This window comes from Phycodurus eques, chromosome 16, assembly GCF_024500275.1.
Source record: "Phycodurus eques isolate BA_2022a chromosome 16, UOR_Pequ_1.1, whole genome shotgun sequence".
In the NCBI taxonomy this organism is placed as follows: Eukaryota; Metazoa; Chordata; class Actinopteri; order Syngnathiformes; family Syngnathidae; genus Phycodurus; species Phycodurus eques.
Genome location: NC_084540.1, coordinates 7,153,550 through 7,173,741, shown reverse-complemented (window position 1 = coordinate 7,173,741; position 20,192 = coordinate 7,153,550). Strand labels below are relative to the sequence as shown.

The 20,192-nt window shown below is 45.0% G+C and overlaps 1 protein-coding gene across 3 annotated transcripts in view; it reads left to right on the top strand.

Annotated features, from left to right (window-relative positions):
• LOC133414344 (zinc finger protein 646-like) overlaps positions 1-14,915 on the top strand; it is a 115,196-nt gene extending 100,281 nt beyond the window's left edge. For 2 of the 3 annotated variants that reach the window (XM_061699625.1, XM_061699624.1), the window contains exons 5-6: positions 7,543-7,719; positions 13,516-14,915. In XM_061699625.1, coding sequence (XP_061555609.1) covers positions 7,543-7,719; positions 13,516-13,689 — 351 coding nt within the window. In that variant the 3' untranslated portion in view covers positions 13,690-14,915. The remainder of the gene's footprint in view (positions 1-7,542; positions 7,720-13,515) is intronic. The other variant, XM_061699626.1, reaches the window with a different exon arrangement.
• The last annotated feature ends 5,277 nt before the right edge of the window (positions 14,916-20,192 follow it).

Here is a 20,192-nt window from a genome sequence, read left to right as displayed (position 1 = left end):
ATTTGGCAGGGCGAGTCTGGTCGTGGTGTTGTGGTCATAACTCAGCGTTGCGCTTAGGGCTGGTGTGTTGACAAGCCACTTGGACCCAACAATTTCCGCCTGAGTAGTAGTAACCCGGTAGCGAGGTGTAGATTCTGCTGTACACCACGACCCATCCTTCATGGGCTTCAGGCCACAAATCCCATCCGCTACATCTCGGATGAACAGCTTACTGGGACACAGGTAATGGATGTCTTTGGTGAGGATGCACATGTGCAAATTTGGTGCCAGATACAGATCAGGGTTACTATCATGATAGGCGACTACCGCGTGAGTACTGATTCAGACGTATGTGTCGCTTTGCCAGGTGCCAACATTTATTACGTCTTTTAGGCGTAAGATGTTGCAGGAGTCGATAATTGGAAGAGTAACAAGGAAGGCTACTTCTTGGAACTCAGGGTTGACATACAGGACAGTGGAACCCCCGAGAGAAAATGCCAAGTGGGCTTGGACAGGACTAATGGGGCTTGCCAGAGCTTTAGACAGGATGCTTTCGATTAAGGTCAGGGGAACCGGTGGGGGCGCTGTGGATTCCTGTTACTTCGGTCGTTATGTTTTTGGTTTGCGGCGGGGCAGCGCATTTGGTTTCACCTGTGTCTCGGTCGGGTGTCTGCGTTGGCGGACATGGTGCAGTCCTTGGTGTGGCAAGGATGCTGTCACGGAGGTTGGACCCGCTTGAGTGGTCTGGTCTCAGTGTGTGGACCATCCTCCATTTTGTGCATGGTGCATCGTGGGCGGAGTCTTGTGTGACCCCACCCCTTTCACACCGTGAGGCCACGAATGGCGGTGAAGTGCACTTCACGGAGGCGCAATAACCAAAGTCCACGATAATGCGAATGCGCAGGTATAAAGTTAAGGAGAAACCGAAGTCAAGCTTTCGCAGCGCGCAGGAAAGAAGAAGAGAAGGAACGCCGCCGTTCACGGCGAGCCACAGAAAGATCAAAAGAAAGGCAGGCAACTTCGCCATCACGAAAAATGTGGAACAGAAGCGGAAGGTTGGGAACCAGCACAGGAGGAGGCTAATATCAACAGTGGATGCTGCAGGTGACCAAAAATAGCCTAGTGATATAGCCCAGTCTAGTGAGTCTTTAACAAATGACGCGACATGTTTGGTTAACACTTCCCGCAAACGCCGTCGTTCGTCATCGGAACCTGGGGCGTCAGCATCCGCTCGGACCTGCTGCACGTGAGTTTCAACGTCGGGATAAGGGAGTAGGCGACTATCGCACGGTTTCACCGGTGCAGGCAAGATGGTTCGCGATGAGTATGAACGAGAGCGATGTGTCGCGAAGGAACAGTGTGTTGTACTCCACCAGAGCTAGGCAATGGAAAGAGGTCTAGTGGAAGGTGACCAATCACGGGGACCGTAAGTTTGAAGTTGATTTGACGGTGTGTGATAGCTATCACTGCAAGTCAATTCAATTGGTGAAGCGATTTAGGCCTTCAGCTGATTCACATAAGTTTTATTTAACTTTGGGTAAAAGTCAAATGTGCTTATGATTATCCATTCGTCCATCCATTTTCTACCGCTTATCCGAGTTCGGGTCGCGGGGGCAGTAGCTTTCAGCAGAGACGCCCAGACTTCCCTCTCCCCAGCCACTTCATCCAGCTCTTCTGGGGGGATCCCGAGGCGTTCCCAGGCCAGCCGAACGATGTAGTCTCTCCAGTGTGTCCTGGGTCGTCTCCGTGCCTGGAACACCTCACCAGTGAGGTGTCCGGGAGGCATCCGAATCAGGTGCCCCAGCCACCTCATCTGGCTCCTCTCGATGTGGAGAAGCAGCAGCTCTACTCTGAGATCCTCCCGGATGACCGAGCTTCTCACCCTATCTCTAACGGAGAGCCCGGACACCCTCCGGAGGAAACTAATTTCGGCCGCTTGTATCCGGGATCTTGTTCTTTCGGTCACGACCCACAGCCCGTGACCATAGGTGAGGGTAGGAACGTAGATCGACCGGTAAATCGAGAGTTTCGCCTTTCGGTTAGCTCCTTCTTTACCACAACTGATCGATACAAAGTCTGCATCACTGCAGACGCTGCACCGATCCGCCTGTCGATCTCCTGTTCCATTCTTCCCTCACTCGTGAACAAGACCCCAAGATACTTGAACTCCTCCACTTGGGACAGGATCTCATCCCCGACCTGGAGAGTGCACGCCACCCTTTTCCGACTAAGGACCATGGTCTCAGATTTGGTGGTGCTGATTCTCATCCCAGCCGCTTCACACTCTGCTGTGAACTGCTCCAGTGACAGTTGGAGGTCACTGCTTGATGAAGCCAACAGAACCACATCATCTGCAAAAAGCAGAGATGTAATACTGAGGCCACCAAACCGGACGCCCTCTACGCCTCGGCTGCGCCTAGAAATTCTGACCATAAAAGTTATGAACAGAATCGGTGACCAAAGGCAGCCTGGCGGAGTCCAACCCTCACCGGAAACGAGTCCGACTTACTGCCGGATATGTGCACCAAACTCTCGTACAGCCCATATCAGGGTGTTCCGTACCCTATACCATAGTCCCGAAGCACCCCCTACAGGACCCCGAGGGACACGGTAAAACGCCTTCTCCAAGTCCACAAAACACATGTAGACTGGTTGGGCGAACTCCCATGCACCCTCGAGGACCCTGGCAAAGCTGTAGAGCTGTTCCACTGTTCCACGGCCAGGACAAAAACCACACTGCTCCTCCTGAATCTGAGATTCAACTTCCCGACGGACCCACCTCTCCAGCACCCCTGAATAGACCTTACCAGGGAGGCTTAGGAGTGTGATTCCCCCTGTAGTCAGAACACACCCTCGGGTCCCCCTTCTTAAGAAGGGGGACCACCACCCCAGTCTGCCAATCTAAAGGCACTGTCCCCGATGTCCACGCGATGTTGCAGAGGCGTGTTAACCAGGACAGCCCTACAACATCCAGAGCCTTGAGGAACTCCGGGCGAATCTCATCCACCCTTGCCACCGAGGAGCTTTTTAACCACCTCGGTGACCTCAACCCCGGAGATAGGAGAGCCCGCCTCAGAGAACCCAGACTCTGTTCCCTCATGGAAAGGCGTGTCGGTGGAATTGAGGAAGTCTTCTAAGTATTCTCCCCACCGGCTCACAACGTCCTGAGTCGAGGTCAGCAGCGACCCATCCCCACTATACACAGTGTTGATGGTGCACTGCTTCCTCCTCCTGAGATGCCGGATGGTGGACCAGAATTTCCTCAAAGCCATCCGGAAGTCTTTCTCCATGGCCTCACCGAACTCCTCCCATGCCCGAGTTTTTGCTTCATCGACCACCAAAGCTGCATTCCGCTTGGCCAGCCAGTACCCATCAGCTGCCTCAGGAGTCCCACGGGCCAAAAAGGCCCGATAGGACTCCTTCTTCAGCTTGACGGCACCCCTCACCGTTGGTGTCCACCAACGGGTTCGGGGATGGCCGCCACGACAGGCACCAACCACCTTACGGCCACAGCTCCGGTCGGCCGCCTCCCCCGGAGCATGAGCGAAGTTCTGTCGGAGGTGGGAGTTGAAACTCCTTCTGACAGGGGATTCCACCAGACGTTCCCAGCAAACCCTCACAATACGTTTGGGCCTGCCACGTCGGACCGGCATCTTCCCCCACCATCGAAAGCAACTCACCACAATGTGGTGATCAGTTGACAGTTCCGCCCCTCTCTTCACCCGAGTGTCCAAGACATGCGGCCGCAAGTCCGATGACAAAGTCGATTATCGAACTGCGACCTCGGGTGTCCTGGTGCCAAGTGCACGTGTGGACACCCTTATGCTTGAACATGGTGTTCGTTATGGACAATTCATGATAAGCACAGAAGTCCAATAACAGAACACCACTCGGGTTCTGATCGGGGGGGCCGTTCCTCCCAATCACACCCTTCCAGGTCTCACTGTCATTGCCCACGTGAGCATTGAAGTCCCCCAGCAGAACGATGGAGTCCCCAGCGGGAGCGCTCTCCAGCACCCCCTCCAAGGACTCCAAAAAGGGTGGGTACTCTGAACTGCTGTTTGGTGCATAGGCACAAACAACAGTTAGGATCCGTCCCCCCCACCCGAAAGCGGAGGGAGGCCACCCTCTCGTCCACCGGGGTGAACCCCAACGTACAGGCAATAAGTATACCCACACCGACTCGGCGCCTCTCACCGTGGGCAACTCCAGAGTGGAAGAGAGTCCAACCCCTCTCGAGATGACTGGTACCAGAACCCAAGCTGTGCGTGGAGGCAAGTCAGACTATATCTAGTCGGAACATCTCGACCTCACACACAAGGTCGGCGGGCACCTTCCCTGCCAGAGAGGCGACATTCCACGTCTCTAGAGCCAGCTTCTGTAGCCGGGGATTGAATTGCCAAGTTGGAATTCGGCCACCGCCCAGCTCGCACTGCACCCGACCCCTATGGCCCCTCCCACAAGTGGTGAGCCCCTGGGAAGGGGGACCCACATTACCCTTTCGGGCTGTACCCCATGGGTGCAGGCCCAGCCACCAGGCGCTTGCCTTCGACCCCCACCTCCAGGCCTGGCTCCAGATGGGGGCCCGGTGACCCGCGTCCGGGCAAGCGAAAACTGAGTCCGTGGTTTGTCGTCATCATAAGGGGTCTTTGAGCCGTGCTTTGTCTGTTCCCTCACCTAGGACCTTTGCCATGGGTGACCCTGCCAGGGGCATAAAGCCCCAGATAACTTAGCTCCTAGGATCAGTGGAACACACAAACCCCTCCACCACAATAAGGTGACGGCTCAAGGACGGGTACTTATGATTAGACTTATAAATTAATTGATTGCTTGTTTGGCTCGTACCGGGTCTGGCTTTTTGGCCAAGTGAAGAGGCATCAAAACAAGAAGCCATTTAAAGAGCATTTTTTTTTTTTTAAAGATGGGGTTTTTTTTGTCAAAGACAAAATTCCAAAATAAAAAAATAAATCAAAGGAAAAAAAAAAACTCAATTTAATAATGAAAATAATTTGTAAAAATAAATAAATAAATAATTCCAAAAGAAATATTAGCTGATAGACTCCTCCCACTGGCCCTTTATGACCCTTTGAAGTGACAGATTTTATACTGTAACGGACACGCCATTAAAAGATGACACCCAGCGCCCCAGTCTCTTGCTACCGCAGTTCTCCCCACCGAGGTCGACGACCACGGAGTGGCGAGATTCAACTTCGCATAAAGATGCTAAGTGAATTAGAAGCCAGGAGCATCAAAGTGAGACACAGACAAGTGGTTTTGCATGCTGACACTAAGCGAATTAACAGCATCAAAGCGGAGACACTGGTTTTGCACCAGAATGCAAAATGTATTAACTTCCACCACCAGCCAGCCTGGAGAGCCTCACCAACAAAGGTGTCCCCTCCCTGCTGGGTGCCATGACACCTCCTCGCCAGACCGGGACAATGGATGGGGTATTAGTGACACCCACAGGTGGCGGAACGCCACTGCAAACGCGGGTTCACTTATCACAGTCTTCACTGGACTTGACTGGGATCTAATATTTTAAGAACTTTACATGAACGCCACTAGTGACTGTATTTCTGCAAACTTGAATGTCTGATGTCGAGTCTGTTGTCAACTGAACCAGATGAAATGTTTCACCCCATAACACGAATGCCACATTGCAAATATTAGTGTTCTCAACAATCACATAACATTTGAAACATTCGCTACAGGGATTAAAGAGGATGGTTTGCAGGAAAAGGATGACAAGGCAAAAAAAATGACAAGGCAAAAAAAATGACAAGGCAAGGCTTTGCCTTGCATGACAAGGCAAAGCAGAACAATGGTCTCGTTATCTTAAACCCAATAATATTTTATTCCACTGGTTTTAAACCACAAATTAGACTAAGATGAAATGCGATTCCAGAGGCGTGGTCTGCCTTCCATTTGGTCAAAAGGGGCCGGCCTCGCTCTATGAAGCCGATAAAAGGCAGAAGCTCCTTTGTCTCACGCTCTCGCGCTGACTCTCTCACACTCTCGTTGTTCCACCTACCGAAGGCCTGGGGAGCCCCCAACCTCACCACAAGGTGGCGGAGACTGGGAGACACCGAACCTCTCTGCCGCGCTGCCAAGCGTGGACTGCAGGGAGCTCCTGCCAGTTCCCCAAAGCTACCCTTTTGAGTGTGGGGCAGTTTACGAACGAGGCTCCGTTGGGATGGAATTGCGGTGCGAGTTTTCCCCAACCGCGTGGCAAGCATTTCCACTGCCACCTGTTGAAGGCCTGGGGAGCCCCAAACCTCACCACAAGGTGGCGGAGGCTGGAACCTCCCTGCCGCGCTGCCAAGCGTGGACCGCAGGGAGCTCCTGCCAGCTCCCCAAAGCTACCCTTTTGGGTGTGGGGCAGTTTACAAACGAGGCACCGTTGGCAAGGAATTGCGGTGCAGGTTTTCCCCGACCGTGTGGCAAGCATTGCCACTGCCAGCACGCCGACCCACCTGCACTTGAAGTGCATCTTTTTCTCTTTGCTTCCTTTTCCTGCAAACCATCCCTCGTGAGCGTTCTTGCCAACCCGCGGAAGGTCGACCCGCCTGCCTGAGTTGGTCAACAGACGTAAGTCAAATTTTGTGTCTACTAAAAGTACAATTAGTGCATATTCGGGTTTTAAACTAGCGAGAACAGGAATTCCAGCTATATGCATTGACACCCCATGCTCACTACCAATCTCACGTCAGAGAGATTGGTAATTTGTTTGCAGTTTGCTTTGCCAATGTTCGTCTGTACTTTTTGTTTTGTGTTTTTCTGTGTTGCTTCCCTGTAGATTCCCCATGTTAGATCATTAAATTTTCCATAAAATTCACTACCTGCATTGTTGTGTGTTTGTGTTCGAGGAAAGAAACCTCTGGCCGTCTAGAACTCATCAAGATTTCAGAAAGTGTAGCAACCTTCAAATTACGAGACTGACAAAAATGTTTTTCGTCACTTCCCCTAAATTTTATCCACATAAAAAGTGACGTTTTACTAGATAAAATAGCTTGATTTATAACGCTGTAATTTAAAATTACGCCAAACCGGAAATAATGCAGGCATCCCTTTCCAGCTCATTCTTTTCTCCTAAATTAATTTCATTTTGATTTAACCCATATACGCTACAATACTATGTGACACTTTATGACCCTTTGAAGCACCAGATTGTATAGGACATGATCCTTTTGTTTTACAACTCCTTAAAGTTTCGATTTCATAGGATGTGATACTTTTTTTTTTCCCCCACCCTTTAAATACAATTTTTTAATAACAATTTCGAAGTGCCAAGGTGACTGTGCCAGGTGACCGCTTGTGACCCTTTGAAGTACTCGTTTTATTGTTTTAGAACACTTTAAAGTACAGATTGTATTGTTTTATGACCGTAAGAGGAAGTCATGTCACGTAATCAAAACACCCCCCCCCCCCCCGAAGGTCAAAGGTCAAAGCTATAAACCTGTCATGATCATATAGCACTTGTTTGATGAAAGCTGTATTCTATTAGTTTATATATATACACACACACACACACACAACCATTATCACTGTTATTGCCAACAGGGTCGGGCCAGCACTGTGTCGTCCCAGAGCAGCCAGCCAAATATGAGGAGTTCAACCTCCTCCAAACACATCTCCTCCAGCACTACGGCAACATCCTCCTACTCTCTTCTCCAGCCCCTGGTGCCTGAGGTAAAGGAGATGAGCTTGGGATACACTAGGCTGAGCACCAATCTCATGGTAGGAGAGAAAACCACCGTCTGTTATATGCTGACTAGCAGCTTTTCGTTGTGTGCCTACTAACATCAGGAGAAAGGGAGCTTATGCGTACTCAAGACTTAAACTACTACTGTCTACCAATAACATGGTGGTAGTATGTACTGTATGTAAGCAAAGGAACTGCTAGCTGCTAGCATTTGCATCATTCATGAGTCATCTGCTCTCAGGGCTTGAAGACTTAATTGGTTGGATTTGCACCTGCATTGGGTGCTTTTCCTTTGCAACACCTTTGATATGTAAAGTTTTTAAAGTTCCTTGTAACCGTGAGAACCTAATTCCCCAAAATTGGAATAGGTTTTCCATTGGAATTGAATCAGGGGTAAAAGTGATGAGGCCAGACGCCTCCTGTATGGAGAGACTAGTCGCATCCATTCCTCTGGTGTGATTTTGGCCCATTCCTCCACACAAGCAGTCTTCAAATCTTGAGGGTTCTGTGAGCTTCTTTTATGGGCCTTGAGTTTCAGTTCTTTCCATAGATATTCAATCGGATTCAATCGGATTCAAGTCAGCTGATGGGCTGGACCATTCTAGCAGCTTTATCATCCTCTTAGATGGCAGCAGATTTTTGACAAGAATGGCTAAGTACATTTGCCCATTCATCCATCCTTCAATAATGTGAAGTTTACCAGTACCATTTTCTGAAAAGCAGCCCCACACCATCATGTTCCCACCTCCAAACTTTACTGTTGGTATGGTGTTTTTTAGGGTGATATGCAGTGTAATTTCTCTTCCAAACATAGTGTGCGTTATGGCATCCAAACAGTTCAGCTTTGCTCTCTTTCAACCAGACTATATTCTGCTAGTATGTAACTGGCTTGTCAAAATGTTGTTTAGCAAACTTAAACAAGCTTGGACATGCTTTATTTTTTCAGAAATGGGGTCTTGCATGGTGAGCGTGCATACAGGCCATGGCGGCGGAGTGCATTACTCATTTTTCCTTGTGACAACAGTACCTGCTAATTCCAGGTCTTTTTGAAGCCCCTGCGCCGCACCCTTCTCTCCCTGGGGCTGTGTGGGGTCCCCGGCTGACTTGGGGCTCATGGTGGCTGTCAGCGCCTCTCACCTCGGTCGGGCCCGCCTTCTGGCCCTGTTGTGGTTACTGGGCTATGGTTGGTTTGCGGGGGGTCGGAATTAGCTGTAGTGTGTGGAGGGGCTTCCCCCCCCTTTTCTCTGTGATTTACCGGCTGGTCGGACCGGACCTGCGAGAGTCTTGCCTCTTTCTTTACACACACTTCACATTTTTGGTACTCACACTGTACATTTCGGAGCTTATTTGTTCTACTTTCTTTGTATGTATGGATTACTTGGGTTGTTCCCAATATCTGCAGCAACACGACAGTCACCTTTTTATAATGTCATCCTTTTTCCTTGTTCTCCAGGCAAGACCAATCAACCCACACTCGGTCTGTTATATCAGTGTAATATCTGTAATATATTCAACTTAAATTTATAAAGGTCCAGATTGAGAAACTTTCTTGCAGCAAAGGTCTGAAAGGGCCTTATTTATTGTGATATATATACAGTTGTGCTCATAAGTTTACATACCCTGGCAGAAATTATGACTGGACAGTTTTCTGAGAATATGTATGATAACACAAAAACCTTTCTTTCACTCATGATTCGTGCTTGGGTGAAGCCATTTATTATCAAACAACTATGTTGACTCTTTTTAAATCATAACAACAGAAACTACACAAATGACCCTGATCAAAAGATTACATACCCCAGTTTTTGATTTCGTGTATTGCCCCCCCCCAACTACCACAAACTTGGAGTCTTGTGGTAGTTGTGTATGAGGCTCTTTATTTTCTCTGATGGTAAAGCTGCCCATTCTTCTTGGCAAAAGCCCTCCAGTTCCTGTAAATTCTTGGGCTTTCTTGTATGAACTGTACACTTGAGATCTCCCCAGAGTGGCTCAATGATATTGAGGTCAGGAGACTGAGATGGGCACTCCAGAACCTTCACTGTATTCTGCTGTTGCCAACGACAGGTCGACTTGGCTTTGTTTTGGATCATTATCATGTTGAAATATCCAAGTACGTCCCATGCGCAGCTTCCGTGCTGTTGAGTGCAAATGTTCCTCTAGTATTTTTTGATAACATGCTGCATTCATCTTGCCATCAATTTTGACCAAGTTTCCTGTGCCTTTGTAGCTCACACATCCCCAAAACATCAGCGATCAACCTCCATGTTTCACAGTAGAAATGGTGTAACTTTCATCATAGTCCTTGTTGACTACTCTCCAAAACGTTTATGGTTGTGGCCAAGAAGTTTAATTTTGGTCTCATCACTCCAAATAATTTTGTTCCAGATGTTTTGAGGCTTGTCTCTGTGCTATTTGGCATATTGTAAGCGTGATTTTTTTTTTTTTTTTTTTTTTTTATGGCCTTGGCATAGTAATTGCTTTCTTCTGGAGACTCGAACATGCAGCCCATTTTTCTTCAAGTGCCTCCTTATTGTGCATCTTGAAACATCCACGCCACTTTTTTTTCCAGAGTCCTGTATTTCAACTGAAGTCATCTGTGAGTTTTTCTTTGCATCTCGAACAATTTTCCTGGCCGTTGTGGTAGAAATGTTTGTTGTTCGACCTGATCGTGGTTTGGTTTCAACATAATCTCTCATTTTCCACTTCTTAGAGTTTGAACACTGCTGATTGGCATTCTCAGTTCGTTCGATATCTTCTTATATCCCTTTCCTGTTTTATACAGTTCAGTTACCTTTTCCTGCAGATCCTTTGACAATTCTTTGGCTTTCCCCAGGACTCAGAACCCAGAGATATCAGTGCAAAGGTCTGTTAGGAGCCCAGAAACTCACTGAACCTTTCTACACACATTGATTACAAGCAGACACATCACAGGTGTGGATGGTTACCTTTAGTTGCCATTCAAACCCATTTGCGTCAACTTGTGTGCATGTTATCAGGGCAAAATCTCAAGGATATGTAAACTTTTCATCAGTCATTTGTGTAGAAAACAAAAAAAAGAAAAGTTTGGACTATTTATTTAGGACACATACATTTTGTAAAAATAAGAAAAATAGTCTACAGTCCGTGCTGTAAACCGGAAATTAAATAACTTTATGTAAAAACTAAAACTTTTCTCGAAAACCAGCTACCATCTCAAATATAATAACCACAAAGCACTGTGGAGTTTAGGAAACTGGCTTGCTGTCTGTGCCACAAACTTTAACAACGTAAACATTGAGTTAACACCGTAACAGATTTACAATATGTGCTACAGGCCAGAAATTAAATAACAAAATAGGTAAAAACAAAACAACTTTTCTCTTGCTGTCTCAAAGGAGTCGTGACAGCCCAACGGTCTCTGTGCAGCCAGGTTAACAACAGTTTGCACGAAATACACACTACACTGCATTAGGAATCTGCACAATAGGAATGAGTTGGAATAAAGTCCCGTTGGCACACAGTCGTACTCATGTGATTGGACATAATATTGGAGACGAAGATGGACTTTCATTGATTTTGCGCCACTCGCTGCCCTTCGTTCCTCTTTCTCCCTGGTGAGCAGATTGGACTAGCCAAGGTTAACGATGCTAACTACTATGTTAATCCACAACTTGGGCAGCAGGGCCAGCACATTTTCCGTACTCTCCGACCTGTGCAGATGTACACGGACTGTGTCCCCTTGTTGGCCACTGCTCCATAGACATGTGTAAGTAGTGAAAAGTGAAAGTAAACTGCCAGACGTATAGGCGGATTACTTTCAGCCAGCGACGGCAACACGGGCAAACTGGAAAAAGTAGTACAATTACAAGCAGTTTGAATAGGCTTGATGAAGAAATGTATCTTCAATCTAGGCTTACGTTTTATTAAAAAAAAAAAAGTAGGGCTGAATTTCAAAATAAGAGCAATTAAATAAAAAGTGAAAATGACACATTCAAATAAAGTGCTTGATGTCTGAAAAATAAGAAAAAAAGTTACTCTTTTTTTGTTTAGCATCTTGACACAACAGTGAAGTCTCAAACAATTTTACATATTTTAATTTAAAAAATCTTAATAACTGAACCTTTTAAGAGGTTGTTTGTTAAAAACCTTTGTTTTGTCTCATAATGGCCTTTTACGTATGCTAGGTGCTCCCACTGAGACGTACGTATTAACGACGACTCTGGCTGTCTCATTTTAATTTTGGGGGAGAGCGCCATTTGTTCCAACTTTGTCCACCTTTAATTCAATTTCCACACTGTTGTCTTTTTCTCTCTCCCTGCTTTGTCTTCTCTTTCTGTCTGGTCTGCGTTCAGTCAGTGTTTACAGTCCTAAGATGCAGACTTGATTGGCTAAGTAAGGTCAAGTGGGCTGGCTTACTGTAACTTGCATGTGATTGGTCTGTACGTTTCGTCACTACCGTAAAGCTTGTAATGCTGCGCCATTTAAAATGGGATCGCCCTGTATGTCTCGAATCATAGCCTTTCTTTTTCAGCGATAGGTGTGGGTCCGTATGAGACTGCTTCTGGGTCCGGATCTGGACCTGGCTCTGGATGTCTCTAAGAATGTCAATAAGGAATCACATCGATTAGCAGTCTTGATAATGGAATCGGATTTGCTAAATTCTTATCAATTCCCATCCCCTGGCATCAGTGTCAATTAAAGTCTTTGCAATTTTGATTTATTTTGAACTCTTAATTTTTTTTTTACAGGATGGAATAAATATACACATCTTCAAAATTTCATTTGGAAGATGTGTGGATTATAATAAACCAAAGATTAATTAAAACTACCAATTATTGTTTTTGATCATTATTGATGTACAGATATGTTGTATAATTATTCTACCCTAGAAAAAGAGAGGTTGAATCCCTAAATTAAAGACTTTGTAGACGTAAACTACTGACACAATTCACTAAAAGATGCGACGACAGTTTGTGGTGGTTTGTGTCCTGTGACATGTAACACAAAATATTACTTGGATAGATGACCAAATGTATATGCTGATAATGAAAATTCAGTTGAACTATACGGTTTTGTGTGAAAGTCCTGTCACTAATAGTGAGTCATTAATGCAAAATGAAATCTTGTGCACTGTGTTAATATATTAATGATTAAACTAATCATATTCATTTATAAATCTCAAAATTTGAAATCAAAAGATTGAGATACAATATTGAGTGGCTACTCACGGATTTCTAATTTGATCTATTTTTATTTGCGAATTCTCTTGCAGCTTTTGAAGCATACCACGCAGTTTTTAACTTTGCATTACAGGGGAACTGATTTCAGTTTCTGCGACTGCGGAAAAGCAGCGCGCCGAACGGCCACTGCTGGGGAAAGTATCAGAGCGTTGTAGTACACTGGTGTTTACTCACCCCATGTATTATCTGTACTCTGGTTGTCATCTTACTATGAGCATACCTGTTGGTGCGTAAATGTTTGCATTTGATAAATTCTTCGTGAAAATGGTAAGACACTTAAAGGCCTTGTAAAATCCTTATCAATCACCATTATAACTCTGTGTTTAGGTTTATTTTACTGCATGTTGGCATTCCCACCTCGCTCGGTAGTCGTAGGTCATCACCTGTACATTGAGGCACAAGATTGTTTTCCAGTTATTATTGCAATGAACTTGAAAATTTGTTGTCCAGGGACTCACTCTCTCTCTCTCTCTCTCTCTCTCTCTCTCTCTCTCTCTCTCTCTCTCTCTCTCTCTCTCTCTCTCCCTCCCCCTCTACCCATCTCCCTCTTTCCACTACTCTTCCTTTTGTCTCTTCTTTCATCGTCATTATTTTTGCCACTTTCTGCCACAGCCAAAGCACCAGGACACTTTCTCTCTGACCCCTCAGCGGGCCCTCACCACTATCAACACCATTGGCCATGGCCACTCCCTCCATCCAAATGGAGCAACAACACTCAAGCCTTCGCCTGTGCCACGTACCATCCAGGCTATGCCCTGGGAGCAGCGCTCACTCTACAATCAATAAAATTTCAGGAACCAGTGTCCCTCCTCATAGCTCATCCACCAAAACCGTCACTCTTCTTCCCCTCTACTTTTCCACTTCCAGCAGTAAGAATTGAGGACATCAACCAATGTTTAGATGCCGGAGTGAGCTCCTTTTGGGACATGTGTGTGGGAATGGAAAACTGCCAACATTATGAAGTTGGTGAGATAATTACTGAATAGTTGTTTTTTTTATATATTTTTTACATCTTGCCCCTAATGTATGATCCATACTGGTCATAAGTTAACAATCTCCCCTCCTTCCTCTCCTTCTTTCCTCATGAAAAATTCTATATGCTTAACCTAATTCTATTGAATTTCTTTTTATAGAAACATTTCAACCCTAAATTTCAAGATTAAGTAGGTTAACAAATGTTCCTATGTTTTCTTTCTTAATGAGACTTATGCAATTGGAAAAATGTTACTGAACCCTCTTTTCACTCCACTTCTTGCCACTATGTACATTCTGCGTATCAGGACTACTTGATAAAGTACACATTCTCTTAAGCCTTACCTATAGATAAACATTGAGGAACTCCTGTTGTTTCAAGTATAGCTTCCAGACGAAGATACTCACACTACAGCCCTTTATTAAGTCTTCTTTAATACAAATTGTAAATTTGTTTCAAAAAGATGCCAGCATTATCAAGTCAAATTTGCCTAGTGACTTGTACCTAAAATCCAAAAGAGTATGTGTTACCTTTCAAATAAAGCACTGTAAGACGAGGTTTTACTTGTTACACTTATGTGTTAAACATTGTACTTTTCCAGCCCATGTACCAGCTAGTATGTTATTGTGACTGTGCACTTGAGCCAGTTTGTGCCCACATAATTGCATTTGGAAGTTACACACAGAAAATTGTTTGTCTGTAGCTCAGGACCCACACACTGCCCCCAAAAGACTTTTTACTTGTACAAAAATCACCAGGGTAGAGATTAATTTAGCAAATAAAATAATTCCAGATACATCTGTAGTTGGATGCGACGGCCATGAGATCCAGGTCAGTTTGCGAAAGTTTCATTATGGCTCCTGTATGTAGCTGTTATATTTCTGTTGAAATATCCAAAATCCTACTGACATTATTTTTTTTCTTTTTAAAGTTATTTGTATTTTTTATTCATCATGTCATTGTTTGATGTTTTCTCTTTCCTTGTTAAGTGTCTTGAGTATTTAGAAAATAACTATACAAATAAAATGTTTTATCACCACCAGTTTTGGTTTTCTTTAGTGCAGACTGCATTAGAGGTAGCATTTATGTATTAAGTAGTGATTCCTTGTCAAAATTGTGCATACATAAATGTAAAAAGTATTGTTTTTGGAGTAGACTCCTGACTTCCTGTTTGAAATCTGTCCAGGGGCACTGCCTGTCAAACGTTGCCATTCAAACCCTTTAGTGGGAGAGATTGGCAGTTATGATTGAGCCCTTTGAACTCTGCTCACATGTCAGTAAGTGTCAAATGCTCAGGGAAAATAATTTGATAACGCCTCACCTAATGCAGAGCTAACATTTTTCAGTTGTAAGTTCTATCATGACATATTTTGTGCTCTTGTGTAATTTATAACATTGCAGTTGAATGATAAATTGTAAATAAACATTACAGAAAATATATTATTTAACCTAAGGAAAATGGAATTGGTTTAATTATTGTTCACGCTAAAGGTTATACATTTGGTGAAAGATCCAATCAAATTTATTTATAAAGCACATTTACAAACAATAGAGTTGACCAGATTGCTGTAGATCAGAGGATATGAAATATAAAAGTGCATAAAATATAGCACCAATAATCAAAAACAAATGTAGGACATAAAAATACTTTACAAAATCACAAAATAACACAACACACTACCAACTCTCATAACGGGCCTGAGAAAGCCAGGGAGAACAAATGGGTTTTTAAATGGGATTTAAATGGAGGGAGAGTGGGAGCTAATCTAACCTGCAGGGAGCGCTCGTTCCAGGGTTTTGGGGCTAGTGACAACAAAGGCTCTGTCTCCCCTGCGTTTCAACTTTGCTCTTGGGACAACAAGGATAGATCTGTCGGAAGACCTCAGAGACCGTGTTGGAGTATAAGGGTGTAAAGGTTCAGAGAGGTAGGATGGAGCCAGCCCATTCACTGCTTTAAAAGTTAAGTGAATTCTAAAATGTATTGGAAGCCAGTGGAGTGACGCCAGCACGGGTGAGATGTGGTCTCGCCTGAGTGATCCGGTTAAAAGTTGAGCAGCAAGCATTTTGGGCTAGTTTTGTGGGCAAGGGAAGCGTGGCTGATACCAACATAGAGGGCATGACAATCATCAAGCCTGGTGGAAGTAACAGCATAACTAACCCTCTCAAAGTCATTAAAGGAAATGTAAGGCTTAGCTTTGGATAACCTTCTCATTTGGAGAAAAAAAAAAAAATACAAACGGAATTTTATTACATAAAATATATGTTGGTCCATTTTAAAATCGTATATCGATGTATTTACCTAGTGGTGAGACTTGTCAGCTGCCGGTATGAAGGATAAATTGTCACCTCCAAGAGCTTGTGGGTAAAAAAAGTCCAAAATAAAAAAATAATTGTATATGTGGTTTTCAATGCTGAATATTCCAAATACCATATATAAACATAATGAAAACATGCCTGTCCAAGTGGACGTGAAGGTCAAAGCTCACGGTACGACAGTGATCCCCCCGTGAGCAGACTCATTGGTCAGGGGGGAACCTGTCATTTGTTATTTGCTGAAAAAACTCAACCTATTCAGTTTTTGTGCTCTGAAATGCTCTAAGCTGCCACTCGATGGCACCGAAGCCCTGCAAAATCCCTAAGCCCTGCCACACACTGAGCGACTGTCCAAGTGGACGTGAAGATCAATGCGCACGGTATGACAGTGATCCTCCATTAGCAGATCGATTGGTCAGGGGGGAACCTGTCATTTATTTGCTGAAAAAAAAAAAAACACCTGAAATTCTCTAAGATGTCACTTGATGGCATCAAAGCCCTGTAAAGCCCCTAAGGCCTGCCACACACTGAGCGAACGCGACTGAAGTGGGACGACATGAAAAAATTACAGTTGGCAACTCATACCTTCACACCATGGCAATCTTCTTCTCCATTCGTCTTGTCCCGTTAGGCGTCGCCACAGCGTGTCATCCTTTTCAATGTAAGCCTATCTGCATCCTCCTCTCGAACACCAACTGCCCTCATGTTTTCCCTCACTACATCCGTCAACCTTATCTTTGGTCTTCCTCTAGAAATCTTGCCTGGCAGCTCCATCGTCATCATCCTTCTACCAATATACTCACTATCTCTCCTCTGGATGAGTCCAAACCATTGAAGTCTGCTCTCGCTAATGCTGCGTGCACACTGGACGCGAAGGCTCGCTTCGCCTCGCGTCTTTCGCTTGAGTTTGATCGCGGGAGTAAAAAATGCACATTGAATGCGCATTTGCTTCATTTGCGCTGTAAATGCTGAAGAAGAGGGGCTTCTCCTCCAAGAGGTAAAGACAGCATTTCCTTCTGCCATACGCGACCAGAAATGGATGACGATTTGACCTGCATTGTGGCTCTGTACTCGTTGTGGAAGTCCAAACATCTTCGTAATGCCAAATGCAGGCGTGGTTGGGTCCACAACACCATCCACAGGTGCATGCAGCTTCACCTACTGTGAAGCATTGGGGTGGAAACATCATGCGTTGGGGCTGTTTTTCTGCCCGTGTATCGTGAGATTTTAAGTGAAAACCTCCTTCCATCAGAAAGGGCATTGATGATGAAACGTGGCTGTGTCTTTCAGCATGACAATGATCCCAAACACATCGCCTGGGCAATGAAGGAGTGGCTTCATAAGAAGCATTTCAAGGTTCTGGAGTGTCCTAGCCAGTCTCCAGATCTCAACCCCATAGAAAATATTTGGAGGGAGTTGAAAGTCTGTGTTGCCCAGCAACAGCACCAAAACATCACAAGAGGAGATCTGCATGGAGGAATGGGCCAAAATACCAGCAACAGTGTCTGAAAACCTTGTGAAGACTTAGAGAAAACATTTCGCTGTCATTGCGAACACAGGGTATGTAACAAAAGTATTGAGATTAACTTTTGTTATTGACCAAATACTTATTTTCCACCATAATTTGGTCATAAATTTCTTTAAAAAGCAGACAACGTGATTTTCTGGATTTTATTTATTTTTTTGTCATTATGGCTCTCAGGTGAGGTATACCTTTGGTGAAAATTACAGGCTTCTGTCATCTTTTTAAGTGGGAGAACTTGCACAATTGGTGACTGACTAAATACTTTTTTGCCCCACTGTAGCTATGCCTGTGGGTGTTGATATTTTAACATTTATTCTGCCATGTATGTAAACCAGAAAAATACCTAGTCCCATGGTGTAAGTATTGTAGCAAAATCGTAAAATGTGTTTTATGAATGGATACCACTAACAAAAAGGGGCACATGGGTTGATAACAGTCCCATCGGCCAGTACAACCGTAGCATACTCAGGTTAAGTAAAGACACCAATATTCAGTTTCACACGTCAAGAAGCGTTCCGGGTCTCTCAGTTCTCAGGCTTGAATTGATTGTACTATTTCTACCACAGCATGCCATGACTCAAACTATTTTCTAGCTTTGTATCAGTTACAAAGGGAAGACTAGACTGCTTGGCGTGCTGCTCAGCTCGAAAACAGAAACCAGACTACCCAAGGAACGGCTCAGCCACTGGCTTTAAAGGCTGAGAGGCTCCTCCCCGTAGGCGTCTCATCTCCTCATAGAGCTTCCTGGTCACTCACCCGACTGTTGCAACTGACTTCCTCTTTCTCCTCACGCAGGCAGTGGAGATTCTTCCCTTGACTGCTGCATAAAATGCTATGACCAAAACAATAATAGTACCTCCCAACAACAGCCAATGCCAGGTTGCATTAAGGATCCACTTTCCAAGCTCGTAGGCGCCAGTTCCAGTGGGGATAGGGCCCTGTATAATTGTGCTAGAAACCAGCTGACTAAAGAAATTAACATTGCAAAGAGAAACTATGCAGTAAAGTTAGAAAAACAGTTTACCGCTAACGACTCTAAATCAGTCTGGCATAAATTACACTTGCTAATCAATTAAGGGCGACCAACCCCCCAGCTGAGAACAATAAAAGAGTAGCCAACGACTTGAACACCTTCTACTGCAGGTTTGAAAAGGACACGTTCACATCCACCGAGCCGCACCACCGACCACCATCACACCTCTGACTTCTGCGTTGACTATCCACGAACAGGATGTGAAACACATCTTCAAACAACAAAAGATTAACAAAGCGGCAGGCCCCATCCTGCCTCAAAGTCTGTGTGGACCAGCTCACTCCAGTCTTCACACAAATCTTCAATAGATCTCTGGAACGGTGCGAACTACCATCCTGTTTCAAATGCTCCACCATCATCCAAGTCCCCAAGAGAGCTGCAATCTCAGGTCTGAAAGACTGCAGGCCTGTGTGTGTGTGTGTGTGTATATACACACACATATATATATATATATATATATATATATATATACACACACACACACACACACTCACACACACACACACACACACACACACACCTGTCCACTTGGGCATTTCTGAAATGTGTCCCATTGTCTGTTCTAAATTCTTTTGGTATTCCGAGCCAGATATAGTCATCTTCTAGTGTTTTTATTACACTATTAGCATGAGCTTTTCTTACAGCTTTAACTCCAAAATGTCATGGCATTGAGTCTACGAGCACAATAAGATACTTCTCACCTTTTGTGCCGGTCACACCCATGGGTCCAGCTACGTCCATACAAGCCGATCCCCACGGCACAGTGCTCTTGATTGTAAGTCCGTCCACTCTGTGTCCTCGATGTCCTGCATTCTACCTGTTACACAATTCACAGTCCCGTAAGGTGGCACGAACAGCGCTCTCTGAGACCCAAAGTTCCAATTTTTCCAACTACCTCTGTGCTTCATTTATGGCCTGCACCACCTTCTGGGACTGCCTTTCCATTTGGGGTCTTGTCCCACTTCTCTGCACCTACAACTGCAATTCTTCTCTCTTTTTCTCTCATTTTCTTCCGATATGGCTAAATCTTCCCAGAGGGCTTGAAAACAATAATAACTGTCAGTTATAATCCTTAGCTGCCCAATGTGTCGGATGATAACTTCCAGTAGTCCTTCCAAAACTGCAGTAACGTCTCCGGCTTGAGCACTGCCAGTTGTCCGTCCTTTGCGACGACATATCTCCTCTCCATTCTGCTTAAGAATGAAACCCCAGTGACCATACCTGTCTCCACCCTACATGGACCCGTCAGTGTAGAGAGTCCATTTGAATGGTCTGTCTTCAGCTTGCTTCGGTTCCACTCGCTTCTTGGCTGAGGTCATCGCTGGTCCAGTTTCAAGGTCAGGGTCTAGTAGGATATCTTCCCCATCTCACATTGGTTGCTTTGGTACTTTCTGTGGTCATTATACGCAGGAATCGATGAACCTGGCTCTGTGTCCAATCTGTCG